The sequence below is a fragment of the Rhamphochromis longiceps genome, linkage group LG23 (genome assembly GCF_057381845.1).
Source record: "Rhamphochromis longiceps isolate RC_006_pf linkage group LG23, R_longiceps_female_GT1.1, whole genome shotgun sequence".
Lineage (NCBI taxonomy): Eukaryota > Metazoa > Chordata > Actinopteri > Cichliformes > Cichlidae > Rhamphochromis > Rhamphochromis longiceps.
In genome coordinates this window covers 43,459,193-43,480,234 of record NC_140578.1, presented here as the reverse complement: position 1 = coordinate 43,480,234, position 21,042 = coordinate 43,459,193, and the positions used below count along the sequence as shown (strand labels likewise).

Sequence of the window (21,042 nt, the reverse complement as noted above, 5' to 3'; positions counted from 1 at the left end):
CTGTTGGGTCTTTGAGCCCTTTTTAAACAGCATATGAGCCATATGTATGTGTGTATATGAAAGGTTGTTTGTAATACATCAAATTGTTGCTTATTCTAGAGCTGCTGCTGTGCCTGATTGGTCTACTCGCTCGAAACTGAAGGTTGACTTGATTCTTTTGGTTTTTTACATTTTGTCAATAAACCAACTTCTTTATGATTTGAACGGCGTCTCTGACGTGTCACAGGCCTGTCAGCTTTCTTGGTGATTGGTATAGATTTGAGCTTCATGCTCTGGCTGTTGTTGGGTTTTCCTCTTTCATATTAAAGCTTTTGTCCTACATTTGGCTCTAAAGTCTAATTCTAATCCCAGCACTGTGTCTGGGTGTGTGATGCTTGTTTTCCTGCTCTTTCTCATGAAACAGTCACAACATTCTCAGTCCAACTTTCACTCTTTGCTGCGTTTGCTGCAGCTGCAGTGAACATGGTGCCGTTTGCCTTTAAGAAAGTTGTGCACAAAGGCTTTTTCTCTAGCAGACAGCTGTGTGGCTAAAAGTCAGATCATTTTTTACCACCTCAGTCACACTGGACTGAAACAAGAGTGAAACTAGGAAGAATCAGAGTTTGTCCAGTGACTGCACTGATTTTCTTCATATTCACAAACTGATTCTAAGTAGTTGCATCAGCTAATCACCCGGACACTGAGCGTCCAACACGCTCCCTGAAGGGAAACGATTACATCCTCCAAACAATCACAATCTGTCTCTGAATGACTGGAATTATTCTCTGATTTGTCAATAACTGGAGTTTATCAATGCAGACACGTTGCCAACATGATGAAGTCAGTCTGAGTCGCATCTCTTTGGCTAACTTAACTCAAGTGGTTGCCGACTATTCTGGTTCTATTCCCATATAACAGCAGGGTTGCTGAGCACCTCTGTCACTCTGCACTTATGTTCCCAGTTCTCTTTTGTGGAGGAATTTTCCAGGAATTCCTGGGACCAGCTTTCCATGAGAGACCCGATCAGGAGCGACTGTCCTGGACACTCCCAGCATCACAGGGACTCACAAACCCGTCTACCACAGTGAGAAGACTGATGGTCACAGGCCCACATGTAGCTTTAGATCACACGTGTGCACTTCCTGTGGTCACTGCTGTAACTCTAGACTCACCGAGGGGCCAGTGGTTGGTGAGGCGGCAGCAGCTGAAGTCATGTGACTAATGGCTCTCAGCTTCTGTCCTCCTATTCGCCGGTGTCCTTCACCTGTCACACCTGGTCAAGAAAGAGTGAGAATGTTCAGAGCTTTAATGGAAAAGAATATTATTACATATAAAAGGCCTCTAACAAGTATTGTAGTGTTAATCAGGATGAAGTCCATCATGAACACTTCAGAGTGCTTCAGACAGTCGGTGTTTCATCCACAGAGCCTCCAGTCTGCATATCAAAGGATCCTGAGGAATGACAGTGAACCCCGAGTTCCCCTCATTACATTCATGTGTGTGACTGTGAGGAAAAGGTGATTGTATGAACGTGTGTGAGCGAGTGAATGAGGCTTGTATCAGAGTGGAGATAATGTCAGCGGCACAAGCTGGACGCTGCAGGTGTCACATGTGAATCTGTGCATCAGTGTCTGCACCTTTGTGGAGGTGAAGCTCAGGAGGTTTGGATTTGTTCAAAGCTCTGTCTGCTCCATCTTTCTTTCCCTCAGGCCTCTCCAGATCAGGAAGGAGGTCCTGTTCTCCTTCTCCCTCCTGGATTTCTGGATCCAGGGAAGGATCAAAGTCTCTCAGCCCAGCATCAGAGCTTCTGGCTGGGGGAGGACTGGAAGTTTCAGCTGGAGGCTGAGAGCCTGGATCTGCCATCTGAGTCACAATTCAAATATTCTCAGTAATCTCAAAAAGCAACAGAAAGGTGCCATTTTCATGAGCAGTGGGTTATCCAGCAGTTTGATTCATGTCAGCAGCATTTAGTTTGTAACTGCTGACTCACCTCTGGCTGTGTCCTGCTCTCAGGGTCACAGTGGACACTGTACCTTTGACCGAAGCTGCAAAGACAGTCAGCAGGGGTCTGGATGCATTCAGCACCACGTCCTTGTTGGGCAGACACCTTCAGTGACAGGACAGTTTATTATGCTGGTAACGTTAATAAGTCTGTTCACCTGTAGAGCTCATTTAAACACATCAGCTGTAGAACATCATGTGTCATGGCGTGTCCAAATTCACAGGCTGCATCCTCCTGAGGACCCGGCCTTCAAGGTCCTCCAAAGGTCGGGTAGGCGGGAAGTGAGCGGCTGTGACGATCTGGCCTTCAGATCCACGTCTCCGCTGTCTCGGTGGAGTTTAATAAACTCAGCCGTCTGCTCCTTGCTGTCTAAAATCTAACAGGACACAGGAGTAAACTCTCGACCGTCTCACACTTCTGTTTAATCACTTTTCTGTTTGACGTTTATTCAGCTGTGTGAAAACTGTAACTTCAGCCAAACCAAACAAAAAACCCTGAAAAAAGCCAAACGATAACATTTTCACGTTATCTAAGTGACTTATATATCATGTTTAAACCTGAACAGCCAAAGGCCGTGGGGGTCCAAAAACGATGTGCCGGGACTCCGCTGTTCTCGCCGGCTCTGACCCTCGACCTCCCGGTTAGCTATCAAGATGGTGGGTAACAGACGTCTCCAAAAACGTCAGAGCACTTTTGCAAATATGTGATATCTTGACAAACCGAGCAGATATTTGAAGTTTACACTCCTACATTCTCAAACAGGAGCCCCAGCAGAGATGGATGGCTGGCGCGGCTCTCCGGAGCCCCCAGTCAGAGCAGATGCAGGGCCAGCAGGTGTGGAGACCCCTGGCTGAGGCAGCTGAAGCTGTGGGTGGCAGTCAGCCAGCTCAGGATGCCTTTTGGGCTGCAGCAGCATAAAATCCTCAGCAGGCTGGGTAAGCTTGCGTGAGCTCTCTGTGGAGGCTGTTGCAGCTGAGATGGTTCACCCGAGCGGTGCAAACTTAGTTACCTTCAAGGCTCCAGAGTCAGCTGAGGTCAGCAGCTCAGCCTCTGGGGAGGTTACAATCCCTGGAACAGCCAGGTCTCTACAACCAGAAACAGTCTTTGCATGTGCAGCTTCAGAACCAGACTTGAAGTTCCAGTTAGTGTCCGATGTCCCAGAAACACTCAGGTGCTCACTGAGCAATCTCTTGAGGCCAACACTCACAAAATCAAACAGTCTTTGGCTGAGCCTTTGTGGGAACATTTATCGTCTCTGCTGGAAACATCTGGGAGATGCAGCCTTAACACACTGGGCTTCACAAGTCCTTGGAGGCAGCTCACTAAACTCAGGGATGCAGACAAAATCAGCACTTGCAGGAACACAATGTGCCCTCTCACAATGATCTTGGAAGCATAAACTGAGTTTTCCTCACTGACTGTTTCAGACAGGATTGTGGGAGCAACACAAAAAGCAGCTTCAGCTGGAAACACACAGTTTAGTGTCTTTGCTGCTCGCTTTAAGTCACAATAAACAGGAAACTCATTGTGTCTCATAAAACTGTCAAAATAAAACAGGAAATATAACACAGAGTCCAAAGTAAGGAGACGTGGGACACAGTGAAGACACAGAAACAGAAACCAGAACTATAATCACAAAACAAACTCAGAAACATAAAGAGTGAATCAGCTGATTCAGTGTTTGTGACAAAAACATGGATCCTGGTTAATAACTTTTATTTGTTTGTTTCTGTATTATTTTGTGTATCGTTCTTATGAGCTGTTGTTTTGTCAGTGAAATATTATTTCATTGTTTTAAGCTTTTTGTTGACTTTGAAGTGCTTAAGTTGATATTTTTGAACATTTAATTTGTTCGATTATTGTCGAGTCGATAAAACTGTCAAACGCACAGCTGCTTCCAGCACGGCCGGAGGAGAGGTGGCCGAGCAGACGCACAACACAGACAGCTCACAGGTTTGCATTTCTAGATATTGCAGATGTTGCAGAAATTGAGAGTAAAGAACTTGGAGATCCAGCGCTGTCTCCTGCCCCTTATTTATACACCACAACACAACGACAGGCGTAACTCACACAAACGGGTAACATGAGGCTCAGATGCTTTGGACGTGTTCACATATACTGGACACAGAATGATGAAGATGGAGCTGCAGGAAGGAGGAAAAGAGGAAAAACACAGAAAAGATTCACAGATGTGGTGAAAAAGGACACGACAGCTTCTGTTTGTTAGTTTGGTTTTTCTTTATTTGGTAAAGATTCAGAAATAAAGAGAAGATCACATGTTTGAATATTATATTAACGTTCTGTAATTACAACAAGTTGTAAAATCTTTCCAGAGTGAGACAGAGACTGTGCAGAGACTGTAGAAGGACAGAGCAGCAGCAGAGCAGTCCAGATACACTGATGATCCTCTGTCAGATCCAGAGGGACACACAGGGCTGATGCTGGACTCTACATTGTGTCTGACAGTGGAGCTGTTCTCAGAGCAGTTCACTCTGCAGCACTGACAGTCATCTGCACTTCATTCCTCTGTCAGTCACTGCTGGATGAAGCTCTCCTCTCCACCTCCCAGTAACATGGCCCAGTCAGAGCGTCTCTACACACAAGCTGCTGCTGCTTCAACCTCTCTGGATCATCAGGACACAGCTGCTCCTCTCTCAGCACACACACCGTCCTGTTTACCATCATCAGCTCCACCTGCAGAGAGAAGGAGGAAGAGCAGAGGAGATAAACGAGTGTTTCCAGAGACTCTTCATCAGCTGTCAGTCAGTGATGCAGCACATCCAGTATAAAGAGCAGCAGGGACGTCAGTGCTGGGACTGTACTAGGACTCATTGTTGCTTCACTTTTTCTAATCTTTGGATTTTTATTGAAGTTGCTGAAAATGTTTTTCCCTCCTAGTTTGAGTTTGGACTTTCATTCATTAGAAGAACCTTGGTGTGTCCACTCTGAGCTCTGTAGGAACCCCAACAACAAGCCCAACAATCCAGATGGACGGTTCCAGCTGTTAACTGGAGGAATTCCATCCAAACATCTGCTCTCACTAAATTCTTCCTCACCTACAGACTGTGTTCTTCACTGCTTTAAACTTGGAAATCAATGCAGTCATTGGTCTGCGTGCTGCTTTGTTCAGAGAGCTGATTGGCTGTTGACAGTGTTTGATCAGAGCGTGTCAGCCGTTACTATGGTGACCATAAAGGTGAGAAACAGGAAGTGTTTGTGTCCAATCCTGAAGCCTGTCACCGTTCTCCTCTCACAGCTTCACCGAGAAGCTGCAGCTTTACAGGAAACACTGGATCTTTGTTTCATACTGACTGTGTTTAGTACAATACTGCTGACAGCACCACCCACTCACTCCATCACTCTACTGACCTCAGAGTCTCCAGTCTGTAGTCTGGACTCTTCTTAAGATCAGACAGCTGCTTCACATCTGGATCCTTCACGTTGTTGAAGTACAGGTCCAGCTCTCTCAGATGGGAGGGGTTGGACTTCAGTGCTGCTGCCAGATAATCACAGCTGATCTTTGACAAACCACATCTCTTCAATCTGTATAAAGAATGAAAGATGTAAGTTTATTAGACAAAGTGCTTGAAATCATTCAGTGTTTCATCATCTGTTCAGAGCTGAAGAAGGTTCAGAATGTAGAAGTTTAGAAAATGGAAACTCCAAACAGCTGAAGCCAACAGGAAGCAGCTTCAAACAGGAAACTGTGCAGAGTTTCAGACTATATGTCCTGATGCAGCCAGTTGGATTTTGGAGATTTGAATCTCTGTTCTGTGACTAAGTCCTTGAATCATTTCTTCCAGTTGGTCCAACAAGACAGACTAAGTATTGGACATGTGTTGTGGCTCCATCAGGGGAGCTTCTAAATGTGATGTGATGGCCCCTCTGGGTCTGTCAGGTCACAGCACTGAAGAGAGCTCAAACTGGGCACACAGTTGTTCCAGTCTGGACCAAAGACTCTATACTGGGACTGAGGGACTGCTTTGACTGCACCCACTGGGACTTTTTAAAGGCTCATGTTCTCACTTAGATCATCGATTTCTACTGACATTTCTTTCTGGGAAAAATGGGGATTACTTTGGAAACAGGAAGTATTTTCCCCAATAAGCAGCCCTGGATTAGTAAATCACTCCAACATGTTCTCAGGCAGAAGAAGCTGTCTTGTTATGAGGGAGAGAAGAAAAAGATTGAGGCACAGAAACCTGTTGAAAGAGAGATAAAGCAGCTAAAATCAGGTGTAAAAGTAAAGCAGAGGATGAGCTGAATAAAGGACACTCAAGGCTGGCTTGGAAAGGAATGAAGTCCATGGTGGGGATGCAGAACAAGGAGCAAAGATGAATGTGATGCTGAATCAGCAGAAGACTTGGACTCATTTGATTCCAGCTTTGATATCATTGATTTCAATGAAGAGCTTTGTGATTGTAGCAAAGGGCTGGTAGCTCTGAGAGTCCCACTGATGAGGTGTTTGTGTGGAAATCTCTTAGTGGGACCAAAGAGAGAAAAAGCCCTGGTCCTGATGCTGTGGGAGGGAAATGATTGAAGTGTGCTGTGAGGAACTGACTGGGAGATTTTCACACATTTTCCAGTCCTCCTTGGAACAACAGGAAGTTCCCAGCATATGGAAACAAAGGTTAAGTGTCCTATGGCACTCAGTGATGATGGTGCTGTGGCCCCACCACCTCCACCTCTTTGTAAAGGAACTAACTGTAATCTGAAGCTTCAAATGGAACTAAGACTTCCTCCACTAGGTGGCAGTGTCTGATGAGAAAGTGTTAGTGGAGCTGGCCTGGAGTCAGAAACAGGAAGATGCAGGATTTGGGCTGAAATGGGCAAAAGTGGTTAGCACTAGTGCCTTAGAGCAGGAAGGTTGTAGGTTGAAGCTTGTTGGTCAGCTGGGCCTTTCTGTGGAGGTTGGATGTTCCCCCACAGTCCAATGAAATGCTGCTTAGGTTCATTGGTGCTTCTACATTGGCTGTAGGTGTGGATGTGAGGGAGTGCTTCTCTGTCGCTCTCTGTTGGCCCTGTGATGGACTGCTCACCTGTGCAGGTGGACCACGCCTCTTGCCCTATGACAGCTAGGGCACAGGCTGCAGCCCTGTGAGCCTAAGCTGAATAAACAGTTAGCAAAAATGATCCATAGATGGCCTGAAATCCCCCAGTTAGCAGTTTGGTAGATAGCTATGACATGCTAATCCCATCCAGCAGCTGTATTCTACCTGTAAGCTGATCCCTGCTGAGCCAAAGCACTTTTTCATATACAAATTACAACCTTTAATAGAAACCTATTGGTCAGCATCTTATTAGCCTGCTGTTAGCTTCATTCCACAGAAAACTGAGAGAAACTAACAGAGTTGATAAAGAACAAAGAGAAATGTGCTGATTTAAAGCCTTTGAAGTGCTTCAGATGATCTCTGTCCACTTCTGTCCACTCATTCATTCATGTAAGCTTTCTAATGCAGCTTTGATCTTCACAGTCTGCTTGATGAAACTCATTCTAACCCTGAATGTCAGAGTGTTCCTGCTTCTCTTTCCCATCATTCATGCTGGCAGTGGAGGAGATTTGGATGTTGGACTGTGTTTTGGATGATGTGTGTATGTTTGTGTTGGACTGCTGTCTGTAAAGCAAACGCACATTTTTCTTTGGATTTCAGTGTCAGACAGACTTTAAGGTGCAATGAAGAGTTTGAGAGTTTCACAGTGAATTTTCCAGTGGAGGATTTTTCTTCTTCTTTGAAGGTTTGAAATGTGAACATTGTTCTGCTGCAGTCAATGGACTAAACCAGAGAAGAAGAAAACAGACTTTACCATGAAGATCCTCAGTGTGGATCAGTATAATATCAGCCTGATGTCTGCAGTTTAGTGTCAGCACAACTTTCACATCATATTCATCTCAGCACAACTAAAACATGCTGACTGACCTCAGAGTTTCAAGTTTACATCCTGGACTCTCCAGGAAACCACACAGATGCTTCACTCCTGAATCCTGGAGGTTGTTCGTAGTCGACGACCAGTAGTAAGTACTCAGGTCCAGCTCTCTCAGATGGGAGGGGTTGGACTTCAGTGCTGCTGCCAGATAATCACAGCTGATCTTTGACAAACCACAGCTCTCCAATCTGTATAAAGAATGAAAGATGTAAGTTTATTAGACAAAGTGCTTGAAATCATTCAGTGTTTCATCATCTGTTCAGAGCTGAAGAAGGTTCAGAATGTAGAAGTTTAGAAAATGGAAACTCCAAACAGCTGAAGCCAACAGGAAGCAGCTTCAAACAAACACAACAAGAGAAAAAACTCTGAATGTTTCACATTAAAGTCGTACATTTCTCATAAAAACAGGACAAAGACTTGAAAAAGTCGTGTTTTCCTTCCAGGAACCTCATGGCTTCACTTTTAAAGGTGAAGTGTGACAGAAATGGACATATTGAAATCAATGATATCAAAGCTGGAATCAAATGAGTCCAAGTCTTCTGCTGATTCAGCATCACATTCATCTTTGCTCCTTGTTCTGCATCCCCACCATAAATATAAAGAGGCAAAACTCACATTTTCCAAAATCCTCTTTAAGCTTCGACAATAAAGGAAGATAGTTTTATACAAGTCTTTGTGGTTTTCTTGTCACCCAGATGCCCGAGTACTTAAACTTGTTATAGCTGCGTTTAAAAGGGGCTAAAATACACAAAACTCCCCAGTTGTCGTACAGATAGACTTTGCCTCGCTCTTCCCAAAATTCACTTTATATCCAGAAATTGTCCCAAATTCCTGAAGTATGCATTAAGGTGACCTTGAGGCTCTTAAAGGCGCCTATAAATAAAACGTATTATTATTATTATTATTTTAAGTCTATCCAAAAGTTTGCGGAGGCTGTTCGATGGGTTGGAAATAAATAAAATCATGTCGTCGGCATAAAGAGAGACTTCATGTTCGATACCCCCTCGATGTTTTCCCTCAACACCAACACATTGTCTCAGAGCAACAGCTAGCGGTTCAATGGCAAAAAGGAGACAGAGGGCATCCCTGTCCTGGGGGACAGATTATTGTTAGTCCGGACGGCTGTTAGAGGGGAGCAATACAATACTTTTATCCAAGATACAAAATTAAAGACACATTTTTTAAGCGTATAAAAAAAATCCCATCTCACCCGATCCAATGCCTTTTCTGCGTCAAGCCAAATTACGGTTTCCAATGTATCACCTTTAACATGGGTATAAATGATATTTAATAGAGCTCTAATGTTCAAAAAAGAGTGCCTAATAAAGCCCGTCTGGTGAAATAATGGAGGACAAATACTTGTGTGAGCGACGGGCCAACACTTGAGCCAGGATCTTGGTGTCTGTGTTGAACAAAGATATTAAACGACATGAACGACAATCTAAATGGTCTTTTTCCTGTTTTACAATTAAACACATCACTGCTTGATGCATTGTTGGAGGCAACGACTGTGAGAGGAAGGATTCTTCAAAAGTTGATTTTAACAGTGAATTCAGTCGGTCAGAAAACTTTATGAAAAAATCAGATGGATACCCGTCGGGGCAGCAGATTTTCCAGACTGCATGCTCCGTACGGCCGTTTCAATTTCAACATTAGAGACAGGTTCCTCCAGACTAGCGATCGCATCTTCTCCCAAGGAGGGAATATCAAACACCTTATTGAAATCATTGTGGATCTCAAGGATAGTTTGGTTGTCTGTAGACCTTATTCCCTGGTCATTGTAGATCTCAAGGATAGTTGGTTAGCTGTTCTTAGTCGTAGCTGGTGAGCTGATAACTCGCCTGTTTTTCCTCCATGTTCATAAGCGTAGCTGCAACTTTGACTCAGCCTGTTTTGTAGATATGAGATTGTATTCAGTTTGTCATTGTAACCGCTGTGTATATAATACAGGCTCAGGAGAGTGGCTGCACACAGCATGTAGTTTAGTGTCACGGTCACAGTGGCTGACCGTATGGAGAGTGTGTGGAGGACTCAGGCGCAGACACTGGTGCAGCCATGAAACTGAGTTTTGAACGAAAAGCGAGCCTTTATTTCGGCTGAAGACATCAAACAAGGCAGAATCACAGTGAAGAGAACTAAACTGGGGAACTAATACTATAATAAATCATGAAGACACAGAAAGCTATGGCTAAGAATACAAAAGACTGGGCATGAAAATATGGAGGGTGGGAACACAGATGACGCGACACAGAGACTAAATACACATGAGGGATGATCAAGTTCCAAACATTAAAACTGTCAAACCTGCAGGGGGGATTGGCTGTTCCAAACCTGAAATATTATTTCTGGGCAGCTCAGATGAGACCCCTGACTGTATGGGTGCGGGATTTGTCTGAAACTCAGTGGCTAAACATTGAGAAGACAATGTGCGAAAGATCATTGGAATCCCTGCTTTTTTCTAACATTTCAATTAAAAATGTGCATATGGGGGAACGGACGAGGGTCACACTAAAGATTTGGCGTAGAATCAAACAATCATTTGGTCTTCCAAAAGAAATTTTTAATTCTATCAAGCCTCTCCTCCCTGCAGGGTTTTTCTCCTATTGTGGAAGACTCTGGCTTCAGAGCATGGTCACATAGCGGGCTTCATAAACTTTGTCATGTTGTGAGGAATGGGCACCTGAGCTCATTTGAACAGTTGAGGTCAGTTTCGGCTTCCTTCTTCTGACTTTTTTAGATTTCTGCAGCTAAGAAGCTTTTTGACAAAACATAAAGAATGGAGGCAAGTTTTGGAGCCCTCACCCATTGAGGAAATATTTCTAAAAACATTTCAAAGTAATTCCTCCCCAAAATTAATCACTCATTTTTATAACGCATTTATGAGTTTCAATACAAATGCAACTTTGGATATTAAGGCAAGGTGGGAAGCTGAGACTGGCACTCAAATCTCAGAGGACACCTGGGAAGAGGTGTTCGGTGAAGCCCATCTGGTGACTAATTCTGGGCTGTGGAGAGAATTTAAATGGAAGGTGGTCATGAGATATTTTAGAACCCCAGAGATAATTGCCAAAATGAAGCCTACAAATCCTGACACCTGCTGGCGAAATTGTGGTACTTCTTTAGGAACCCACTCACATATATTCTGGTCATGCCCAAAAATCTGCTCACTTTGGAATGACATATTTAAAGTTCTCAGTACAGTTTTCCAACAACCATTAACAAAAGACCAACAGTTAGTCATTTTAGGAGTCTTACCAAAGGGTTTTGCGGGAAACAATAAAACGTATCTCTTAAGAATCTTACAGCAGCACTAAAGTGTATCACTATTAAATGGCTGAATCTTGACCCACCTTCATATAATATGTGGATTGATAAAGCAAGAGAAATTTACCAGATGGAGGAAATAACATCTGCTCTGCAGATTCAGAGAGAATTGTTTACTGAGCGTTGGCGACCCATACATGCTTTACTGTTTCAATAATTTAGCATAGGTCTGTTTCGTTTTGTCCATTTACGGCTAAGTTTGTCACATGTTATTTAATATTACATAAAGTTTTTGTTTTCTTTTTGTTTTTCTTGTTGTCTGTTTGTTTGTTTGCTTGCTTGGGTTTTGTTTTGCTTCCCAGTTTTGTTTTGTGCTTCCTAATTGCAGTTCTTATTTTAATCTACATTTCTGCATTGCAGTTCCTGTAACTGTCCTACTTGTGAACATCGACAAGCACAAGTTGCAATGTTGTAAATTATAATAAAAATTGAGTTAAAAAAAAAAAAGAACATTAAAGTCGTACATGTCTCATAAAAACAGGACAAAGACTTGAAAAAGTCGTGTTTTTCCTTCCAGGAACCACATGGCTTCACTTTTAAAGGTGAAGTGTGACAGAAATGGACATATTTGAAGTCCAACACCTTTTTCCAGTCACATTATTAAAGCAGACAAACTACAAGCTCATTTTCATTCCAACAAGTCATCTTCTGACCTGGACTAACAACACTGGTCTCTATGTGCAGCTGGCTGTGAGACCAGTGCTCAGGGAGCGTCTACAAAGTGCAACACTGAAAGAACATCACACACTCATTTGCTTCCAGCACTTTCACACAAACATCTACTGTCATTATTGTCACCAAACTCTGTGGATCCTTTATTGCAAATTCAAATGGGATCAAATGGTCAGACAAAAGAGGGTTATGAGGAAATATGATGAAATGTTGTGTATTAGCAGCAAGTTATTGAATCATTTTCCTCAGAAACCAAACAAAATGATTGACAAACATGTTTTTACAAACTCAGTGTTGGACTTGGATCTGCAGGATAAGCTGATGTTTAAAGGCATTTGAGTCTCGCTGTATGAGAGTCCAGTTCTTACTCAATATTTATGGATGATGTTCTTTCAGTGTTGCACTTTGTAGACGCTCCCTGAGCCTCACAACCAGCTGCACATGGACCAGCTGACATTACCCAGCATTAGAGGCGGCTGTAAAAAATTCATGTTCCCATTTAAATGGTTTTAATTTGAATAAAACGATGTTGATTCATTCAATCCTGAATCGATGTTTAATATAAATGTATTTTGCCAGAATCTCAGGTTAAAGCTCACAAACTATTTCAACAAGCAGCAAACAGATAAAACAGTAAATGAGAGCAGATAAACACACAAAGATGGAAACAGAGCGTGGATCGTTCACTCGACGGCACGTACACGGACACGCCGTCGGGGCTGAAAGTGGACAGCTCACAGATCCTGAAGCTGCAGGTTTCATCTGTCTCCAACCAAAACTGAGTGAAGCAGCAGCAAAAGAAGATCCAAACTCTGCTTCACGTTTGATAAATATGCTCATGAATTCTCTCTGACTTTGGCTGTTCCTGCCTGCACAGCTCTCTCTCTCTCAGTGTACTCCAAGAACAGCTTCAAACATCTGTTTCTGCATCATTCACTGTTTATTAGCCACCAGTCTGCTGTTGTGTTCAGTGCTGTCGGCCTCTGACAGTAAAGCCTCATTTCTGCTGTTCCATGGAAACTTTTTAAAATGATGACAGATTACAAACTCTCAGCTGTGTCTGTAATCAAACCTCTGTAACTTTGCTTCACTTCAGCAGCATCAGCTCATGTTCACATGTTGCTTCATGGTTTGCTTCAGTTTTTGATCGACTGCAGAATATTTTGAAGGTTATCTGCTATAAAAAGCCAGAAGAGGAAAATCTGCTTCATGTGTTTCTGTTTGATCCTCAGTGACTTTGACACAAAGGCCTCTGCTGTGATGATCACACCTCTGATCAAGTCTCACAGTGTCACAACTGATAAATGATCAGAGTTAGAATATTTCTGACTGTCTGCTGTGTGCCGTGACCTTTGACCTGCTAAAGACAGTCAGCTGTGGATTATTCATTGTTGTGTCTGATACTTAGAACTGTGAGGAAGAAGCTACACAGTTAATCAGGGTCCCCTCTCTCTGAATCAGGAAAGGTGGGCAGGCCGCGTGTGGGCCGCGGGCCATACGTTGAGTATCACTGTTTGAAATGTGAACATTCCTGAAGTTCCACCAGAACTTAAAACAAGGCTGGATGAACCCATCTCCCAGTTAGAAGTTTCCTTGGCTATAGCTTCGATGCACTCTGGTAAGTGTCCGGGTCCGGATGGTTTTCCGTCAGAATTTTTCAAACACTTCTCTTCATTACTGTCCACGCAGCTTAGTGCAACCCTCACAGACTGCAAGGAACAAGGATCTCTTCCTCGATCATTCTATGAAGCCTGTATTACACTTATTAAAAAGAAAGGAAAAGATCCGTTGGAATGTGCCTCCTATAGACCCATTTCTCTACTGAACACAGACGTTAAAATATTAGCCAAGATACTTGCCCGTAGACTAGAAATAGTTCTTCCAAAAATTATTTCGAAAGACCAGACAGGCTTCATTAAAGGTCGTCATTCATATTTTAACATAAGGAGGCTATTTAACATAGTCTACTCCAGCTCTACAGACTCTGATGAATGTGTGGTCTCGCTTGACGCTGAAAAGGCCTTTGATCGAGTTGAGTTTGATTATCTCTTTGCGTTCCTTGATAGATTTGGCTTTGGAGCAAAATTTACTTCATGGATTAAATTACTCTATTCTCAACCATCTGCTACAATACGAACTAACCTCCAATTGTCAAAACCTTTCAAACTTCACAGAGGCACACGCCAGGGATGTCCTCTCAGCCCCCTGCTTTTTGATCTGGCCATAGAACCCCTTGCCATTGCGTTCCGCAGTTGCAAAGAGGTACACGGCATTTGGAGAAACAATACAGAACATAAGGTCTCGCCCTATGCAGATGATCTCCTGCTCTTTATTTCTAAGCCCTTAGCCTCACTACCATCTGCATTGAATCTGCTTAGTCAATTTGGTCAGATTTCAGGGTATAAACTGAACCTTAATAAAAGTGAGCTCTTCCCGCTAAGTAGCAAAGCCAGTATGTTAGACTTCACCTGCTTGCCCTTCAGAGTTGAAAGGACAAAAATTACATATTTGGGAATCACAGTGACAAAAAAACATAAAAACCTTTTCACAGAAAATGTGAGTACATTGCTGAACCAAGTGAAGCGGTCCCTTACCCACTGGACACCACTCTCTATGTCTCTGGTAGGACGTATCAATTCAATTAAAATGACCATTCTACCCAAATTTCTATACCTTTTCCAGGCCACACCCATTTTCATTCCCAACACTTTTTTCAATAAGCTGGACTCTGTCATCTCATCTTATCTGTGGCAGAGTAAACGCCCAAGGCTTAATAAGATGCATCTTCAAAAATCTAAAATTGAGGGTGGGTTTGCACTTCCCAACTTTCGTTTTTATTATTGGGCTGCTAACATACGATGTTTGGTGTTTTGGTATTTTTACCATAATCGGAGTGGTTGTCCTGACTGGGTCACTATGGAATTGCATAGTGACAACAGTATATCCTTACCAGCTGCACTTTGTTCTCCACTCTCATCCTCTTCATTCAACTTCATTCCCAACCCTGTAGTGGTGCACTCATTAAAAATATGGGGCCAGTTTAGGAAATATTTTAAACTTTGTGACTTCTCCCTTCTCAGCCCCATTGCATCTAACCATCTCTTTAAACCTTCTACCCAGGACGGTGGGTTTGCGGAGTGGCACAGAAGTGGAATAACTTGCGTCAAGGACCTATTCATAGCCAACAAACTAGCATCATTTGAACAACTTGCTAATAAATATATTCTTCCACCATCACACTTTTTCAGATACTTGCAAGTCAGGCACTTTATTTGTTCCCAGACTTCAGGCTCAAGCCCTCCACCAGAGCCTACACTACTAGAAACTATCCTGCAACTCAATCCAACCAATAGAGGGCTGATTTCCTTGCTTTACAATAACATGTTAAATTTGACACATACCTCTTCATCCAAGCTCAAGACACTGTGGGAAGAAGACTTAAAACATGACAATCTCTGACGAAACATGGGCCTCTATACTCAAACATGTCAACACAACATCACTATGTGCCCGCCATTGTTTAATCCAGTTCAAAGTGGTGCATAGAGCCCATTTCTCAAAATCCAGATTATCCCGTATCTACCCTGAAATCTCTCCATATTGTGACAGATGCAAAACTGCTGAAGCCTCACTGGTCCACATGTACTGGTCTTGTCCCAATCTCACTCAGTTCTGGTCAGAGGTTTTTCGTACCCTGTCCAGGATTCTCAGTGTGACGCTGGCCCCCGGCCCCCTTCTTGCTCTGTTTGGCATCAGTGGGAATGAGGTGCTTCTACCGGCCTCTAAAAAAACAGGCATTATCATTCTGTTCCCTGTTGGCCAGGAGGGCAATCCTACTGAGGTGGCGGGACGCTGCCCCTCCCACTCACAAACAGTGGTTATATGACCTCATGGCCTGTCTAAAACTGGAAAAGATAAGACACTCACTTCAGAACTCCACTGGGAAATTTCAAGACATGTGGGGACCCTTCCTTGATGCTTTTCAAAATCTATAAGAATTTTTCAGCAAACTCTCTTAAGTCAGGTGTGGAAATACAGTGTGCGGGTGCAGGCAGTGACCTGGGTGGGAATGAATGGGATTGTTTTGCAGGGATTTTGTTACTTTGGGATATTTTATACATTTGTTTATATTCTCTTTTTTCTCTTTCTTTCCCTTTTTTCTTTTTTTTCTTTTATTTCACAGCCAAAGATACATTTTTGAACTCATTTCACGGCTTAAATGTACTACTTAACCCTAATGTACAGATCATCTGTAATCCTTCTCTTTTCTTTCTGTTTATATGTATAATATATACGTTGATGTTTCTGTGTATAAAAGGAAACCTCTTAATAAAAAAGACATTGTTTAAAAAAATGTGAACATTGTTCTGCTGCAGTCAATGGACTAAACCAGAGAAGAAGAAAACAGACTTTACCATGAAGATCCTCAGTGTGGATCAGTATAATATCAGCCTGATGTCTGCAGTTTAGTGTCAGCACAACTTTCACATCATATTCATCTCAGCACAACTAAAACATGCTGACTGACCTCAGAGTTTCAAGTTTACATCCTGGACTCTCCAGGAAACCACACAGATGCTTCACTCCTGGATCCTGCAGGTTGTTCTTAGTTGAAGAAGAGAAGGAGTCATTACTCAGGTCCAGCTCTCTCAGATGGGAGGGGTTGGACTTCAGTGCTGCTGCCAGATAATCACAGCTGATCTCTGACAAACCACAGTCCTTCAATCTGTATAAAGAATGAAAGATGTAAGTTTATTAGACAAAGTGCTTGACATCATTCAGTGTTTCATCATCTGTTCAGAGCTGAAGAAGGTTCAGAATGTAGAAGTTTAGAAAATGGAAACTCCAAACAGCTGAAGCCAACAGGAAGCAGCTTCAAACAAACACAACAAGAGAAAAAACTCTGAATGTTTTACATTAAAGTCGTACATTTCTCATAAAAACAGGACAAAGACTTGAAAAAGTCGTGTTTTTCCTTCCAGGAACCACATGGCTTCACTTTTAAAGGTGAAGTGTGACAGAAATAGACATATTGAAATCAATGATATCAAAGCTGGAATCAAATGAGTCCAAGTCTTCTGCTGATTCAGCATCACATTCATCTTTGCTCCTTGTTCTGCATCCCCACCATAAATATAAAGAGGCAAAACTCACATTTTCCAAAATCCTCTTTAAGCTTCGACAATAAAGGAAGATAGTTTTCTACAAGTCTTTGTGGTTTTCTTGTCACCCAGATGCCCGAGTACTTAAACTTGTTATAGCTGGGCTTAAAAGGGGCTAAAATACACAAAACTCCCCAGTTGTCGTACAGATAGACTTTGCCTCGCTCCTCCCAAAATTCACTTTATATCCAGAAATTGTCCCAAATTCCTTAAGTATGCATTAAGGTGACCTTGAGGCTCTTAAAGGCGCATATAAATAAAACGTATTATTATTATTATTATTGTAAGTCTATCCAAAAGTTTGTGGAGGCTGTTCGATGGGTTGGAAATAAATAAAATCCTGTCGTCGGCATAAAGAGAGACTTCATGTTCGATACCCCCTCGATGTTTTCCCTCAACACCAACACATTATCTCAGAGCAACAGCTAGCGGGTCAATGGCAAAAAGGAGACAGAGGGCATCCCTGTCCTGGGGGGCAGATTATTGTTAGTCCGGACGGCTGTTAGAGGGGAGCAATACAATACTTTTATCCAAGATACAAAATTAAAGACACATTTTTTAAGCGTATAAAAAAAAAACCCCCAATCTTCAAAAGTTGATTTTAACAGTGAATTCAGTCGGTCAGAAAACTTTATGAAAAATTAGATGGATACCCGTCGGGGCAGCAGATTTTCCAGACTGCATGCTCCGTACGGCCGTTTCAATTCCAACATTAGAGACAGGTTCCTCCAGACTAGCGATCGCATCTTCTCCCAAGGAGGGAATATCAAACACCTTATTGAAATCATTGTGGATCTCAAGGATAGTTTGGTTGTCTGTAGACCTTATTCCCTGGTCATTGTAGAGCTCAAGGATAGTTGGTTAGCTGTTCTTAGTCATAGCTGGTGAGCTGATAACTCGCCTGTTTTTTCTCCATGTTCATAAGCGTAGCTGCAACTTTGACTCAGCCTGTTTTGTAGATATGAGATTGTATTCAGTTTGTCATTGTAACCGCTGTGTATATAATACAGGCTCAGGAGAGTGGCTGTGCACAGCATGTAGTTTAGTCATTTCATCAGCTAACTGAGAGAGGCGCTCGGTCCCTATTTTATTCTGTTTGGCACAAAATGAAATTATTTGGCCTCTCAGATGCTTTTAGAGATTCCCAAATGACTGATGATGACATCTCTGGGGTCTGATTGATAGAAAAAAATCTCTTTGAGACCTTTTGTAACTGACAAACTCTTCATCTGCTAACAACACTGAGTTGAATCTCCATGGCTGATAGTTGGAGCAGGCATGAGGAATACACATTGAAAAAACAAGAGGAGAAATCACCAGAGTCTTATAATCACATTCTGTAACTAAAGGGAGACGTTTTTCTATACAAATATATGTTTTATGGACATTAGAAAAAAAAGAGTATTGACGTGAAGCAGGATTATGAAATCTCCATACATCAGCCAGCCCATAATGATCAAGAAAGCTCTGAATGACGCATGCTGACTTTGGACTAAGTGTACTTTTGTGTGAACTGTGGTCCATAGCAGATAATGAGCAGTTTAGGTCTCCCTCAAAGATGATATTGTGTGATGACATATTGGGGAGCCGCGCAAAGACATTAGTGAAAAATCTGTGATCGTCCCAATTAGAGGCGTAGATATTTGCTAAGATCAAAGGAAAACCATAAACTATATTTTCTGCACTTAAAATCCTGTAATTTTCTCATAAATCGACAGTGCGCCTTATGGATGAATTCTGGTTGTGCTTACTGACCTCGAACCGATTTTATGTGCTACACGGCGCTCAGAAACCTTTCAAAAGATGTTTTGGTACGACTTTGCTCAGCTACGAGGCCGCACCGCTTGATGGATTGTTGGAGCATTACAGCTACGAGGAGCCTCGCGGAGTGATACGTACTCTGCTTCAACGTAATATTACTGTATTGAGTGTGTATAAGGACCATAAATGGCACCTGTAAGAGACACGGTTACAAAGAGGGTTTCAAACTCCAGGCTGTCAGTCACGCAGTAGAACCTGGGAACAGAGCAGCTGCTTGTTATTATGCTCAGCGTCTGTTTACATTTTGACTGCACGATTGTGAGCTTTTTGTTATGCACAAAAACAACCTTGTTTTCTTTTATTTATGGAGCATTATTATTTAATAAATGCTGATCATTTATTCCTGAGTAATTGTTTCATGTACATCTACGCTGTATGTTAATAAATGTGCCTGTGTGAGATTTGGGACACAGCTTTGACTAAGAACTCTCTTTTTGTTCGTACTTTCTGGCTTTAAAAATACCGAGATATATATTGTATATCGCCACCCAGCTAAAGAATATCGAGATATGAACTTTGGGTCATATTGCCCAGTCGTAATATTGCAATAGGTTGTCCGTTAAACTCAAGCGGGGCTTGGGCCCTGGCACGGCGTAGCCACACAATCCTGGTAGTAGTGACGCTCGGCTATGACGGCGTGCGGGTTACCAGCTGGCTTTCTCAGGATAGGGCTCCTGTGTGAGCGGTCGACAATAACGTCTTTATCCATACCCAGCACTTCACGTAGTAGCACGGATACGGCCGTGGAGGAGCTCGAGTCCAGGCCCTCTGGGATCCCTATGATGTGGATGTTAGCACTCCGCTTCCTGCCTTCATCACATTTATCCTTCAGGTCAGACAGCTCCTCCTTCATACTCTCTACTGTAGACTGCAGGGTGGTCACCTCATCGCTCCACATTGACAGCCCATCCTCAGCTTCTTTCACTGTAACCTTTACTCCATCAACTTCGCCGCACGTCGCCGCCATGCTGTTAGCGATCTCATTTCTCAGTCCTTGCACGTCAGCCCTTATATTGTCAAAATCTTCTTTCAATGCATTTCTGAGTTCTTCTTTTAACAGCGTACGAATGTCCTCTTTAATGGATTGAAGAAGCTCCAGTTTTAGAGCAGTAGGATCCACATCACGCGCGTCTGTTGAGTCTGCTCTTCAGCGGCCGTAGAGCTGGACGCTGCCCTTTGGCCATCATCGATACTCTCGCCCGAGATCGCACCGGGGCTAAAATATTCACCTGCTCAGCTGTTTTTGATCAGTTTGAGCCTGTGTGGTTTGATCAGGTGGAGGAACGATGTGATGCTATAAAGACATCATCTTGTCCAAATGAAGTTGTTCCAACACGTGTTTAAAAAGATTTTAAAGGTTGTCGGTTCCGACATCTTAGCGATTTTTAACAGCAGTCTTAGTTCAGGTGTTGTACAGCCTGTTTTAAACATGCTGTTGTACAGCCTGTACTAAAAACCTGATCTGGATCCTCTGTCCGCTCAAATTTCAGGCCTATTTCAAAGCTTCCCTTCCTGTCGAAGATTTTGTAAAAGATTATATTTGTTCAGCTGCCATCTGTTGTAAAGGTTTCAGTCTGGTTTTAAAGCTCTTCACAGCACTGAAACTGCACTTTGGAAAGTTCTTAATGATCTTTTATCAGCCACTGATCAGGAGACTCAGCTGTGCTTTTGGATCTGACCGCTGCCTTGACCACAGCATCTTGACCTCACCATTGGAGCATGGCGGCATCAAGGGCGCTCTATTAGACTGGTTCAGCTCTTTTATTAAATCGCATTATTACATTTGGGGCTTATATTTGACGGCAATTTGAAAAACAGCTGAGCTCAGTTGTACAGCGGTCTTTCTTCAAACTGAGGCTTTTATCTAAGGTGAGATCATTTATATCTTTTAAAAACCTTGAACGGGCGATCCACGTTTTCATGACGTCCCAGCTGGATTATTGTAACTCCTTATATGTTGGAGTTAGTGGGACCTGCCTGGCAAGACTGCAGCTGGTCCAGAAAGCTGCAGCTCGTCTTCTGACACAAGCTCAAAGACATTTATCGTCCCAACAACCACATATACGCTGGTCCCTCGCTGTAACACAGTTCACCTTTGGCGGCCTCGCTGTTTCGCTGATCTTTTTTGTGCAATTTTGCATGTTTTTGTTTTTTACA

General features: G+C 42.8%; 1 protein-coding gene across 1 annotated transcript in view; it reads right to left on the bottom strand.

Moving 5' to 3' along the window:
- Positions 1–4,195: 4,195 nt before the first annotated feature.
- Positions 4,196–21,042, bottom strand: part of LOC146642751 (NACHT, LRR and PYD domains-containing protein 3-like) — a 57,021-nt gene continuing 40,174 nt past the window's right edge. The window contains exons 6-9 of the mRNA XM_085397198.1: positions 16,431–16,628; positions 7,900–8,094; positions 5,351–5,524; positions 4,196–4,675 (exon numbers count right to left, since the gene is read on the bottom strand). Of these exons, the coding sequence (XP_085253324.1) occupies positions 4,666–4,675; positions 5,351–5,524; positions 7,900–8,094; positions 16,431–16,628 (577 nt within the window). The 3' untranslated portion in view covers positions 4,196–4,665. The remainder of the gene's footprint in view (positions 4,676–5,350; positions 5,525–7,899; positions 8,095–16,430; positions 16,629–21,042) is intronic.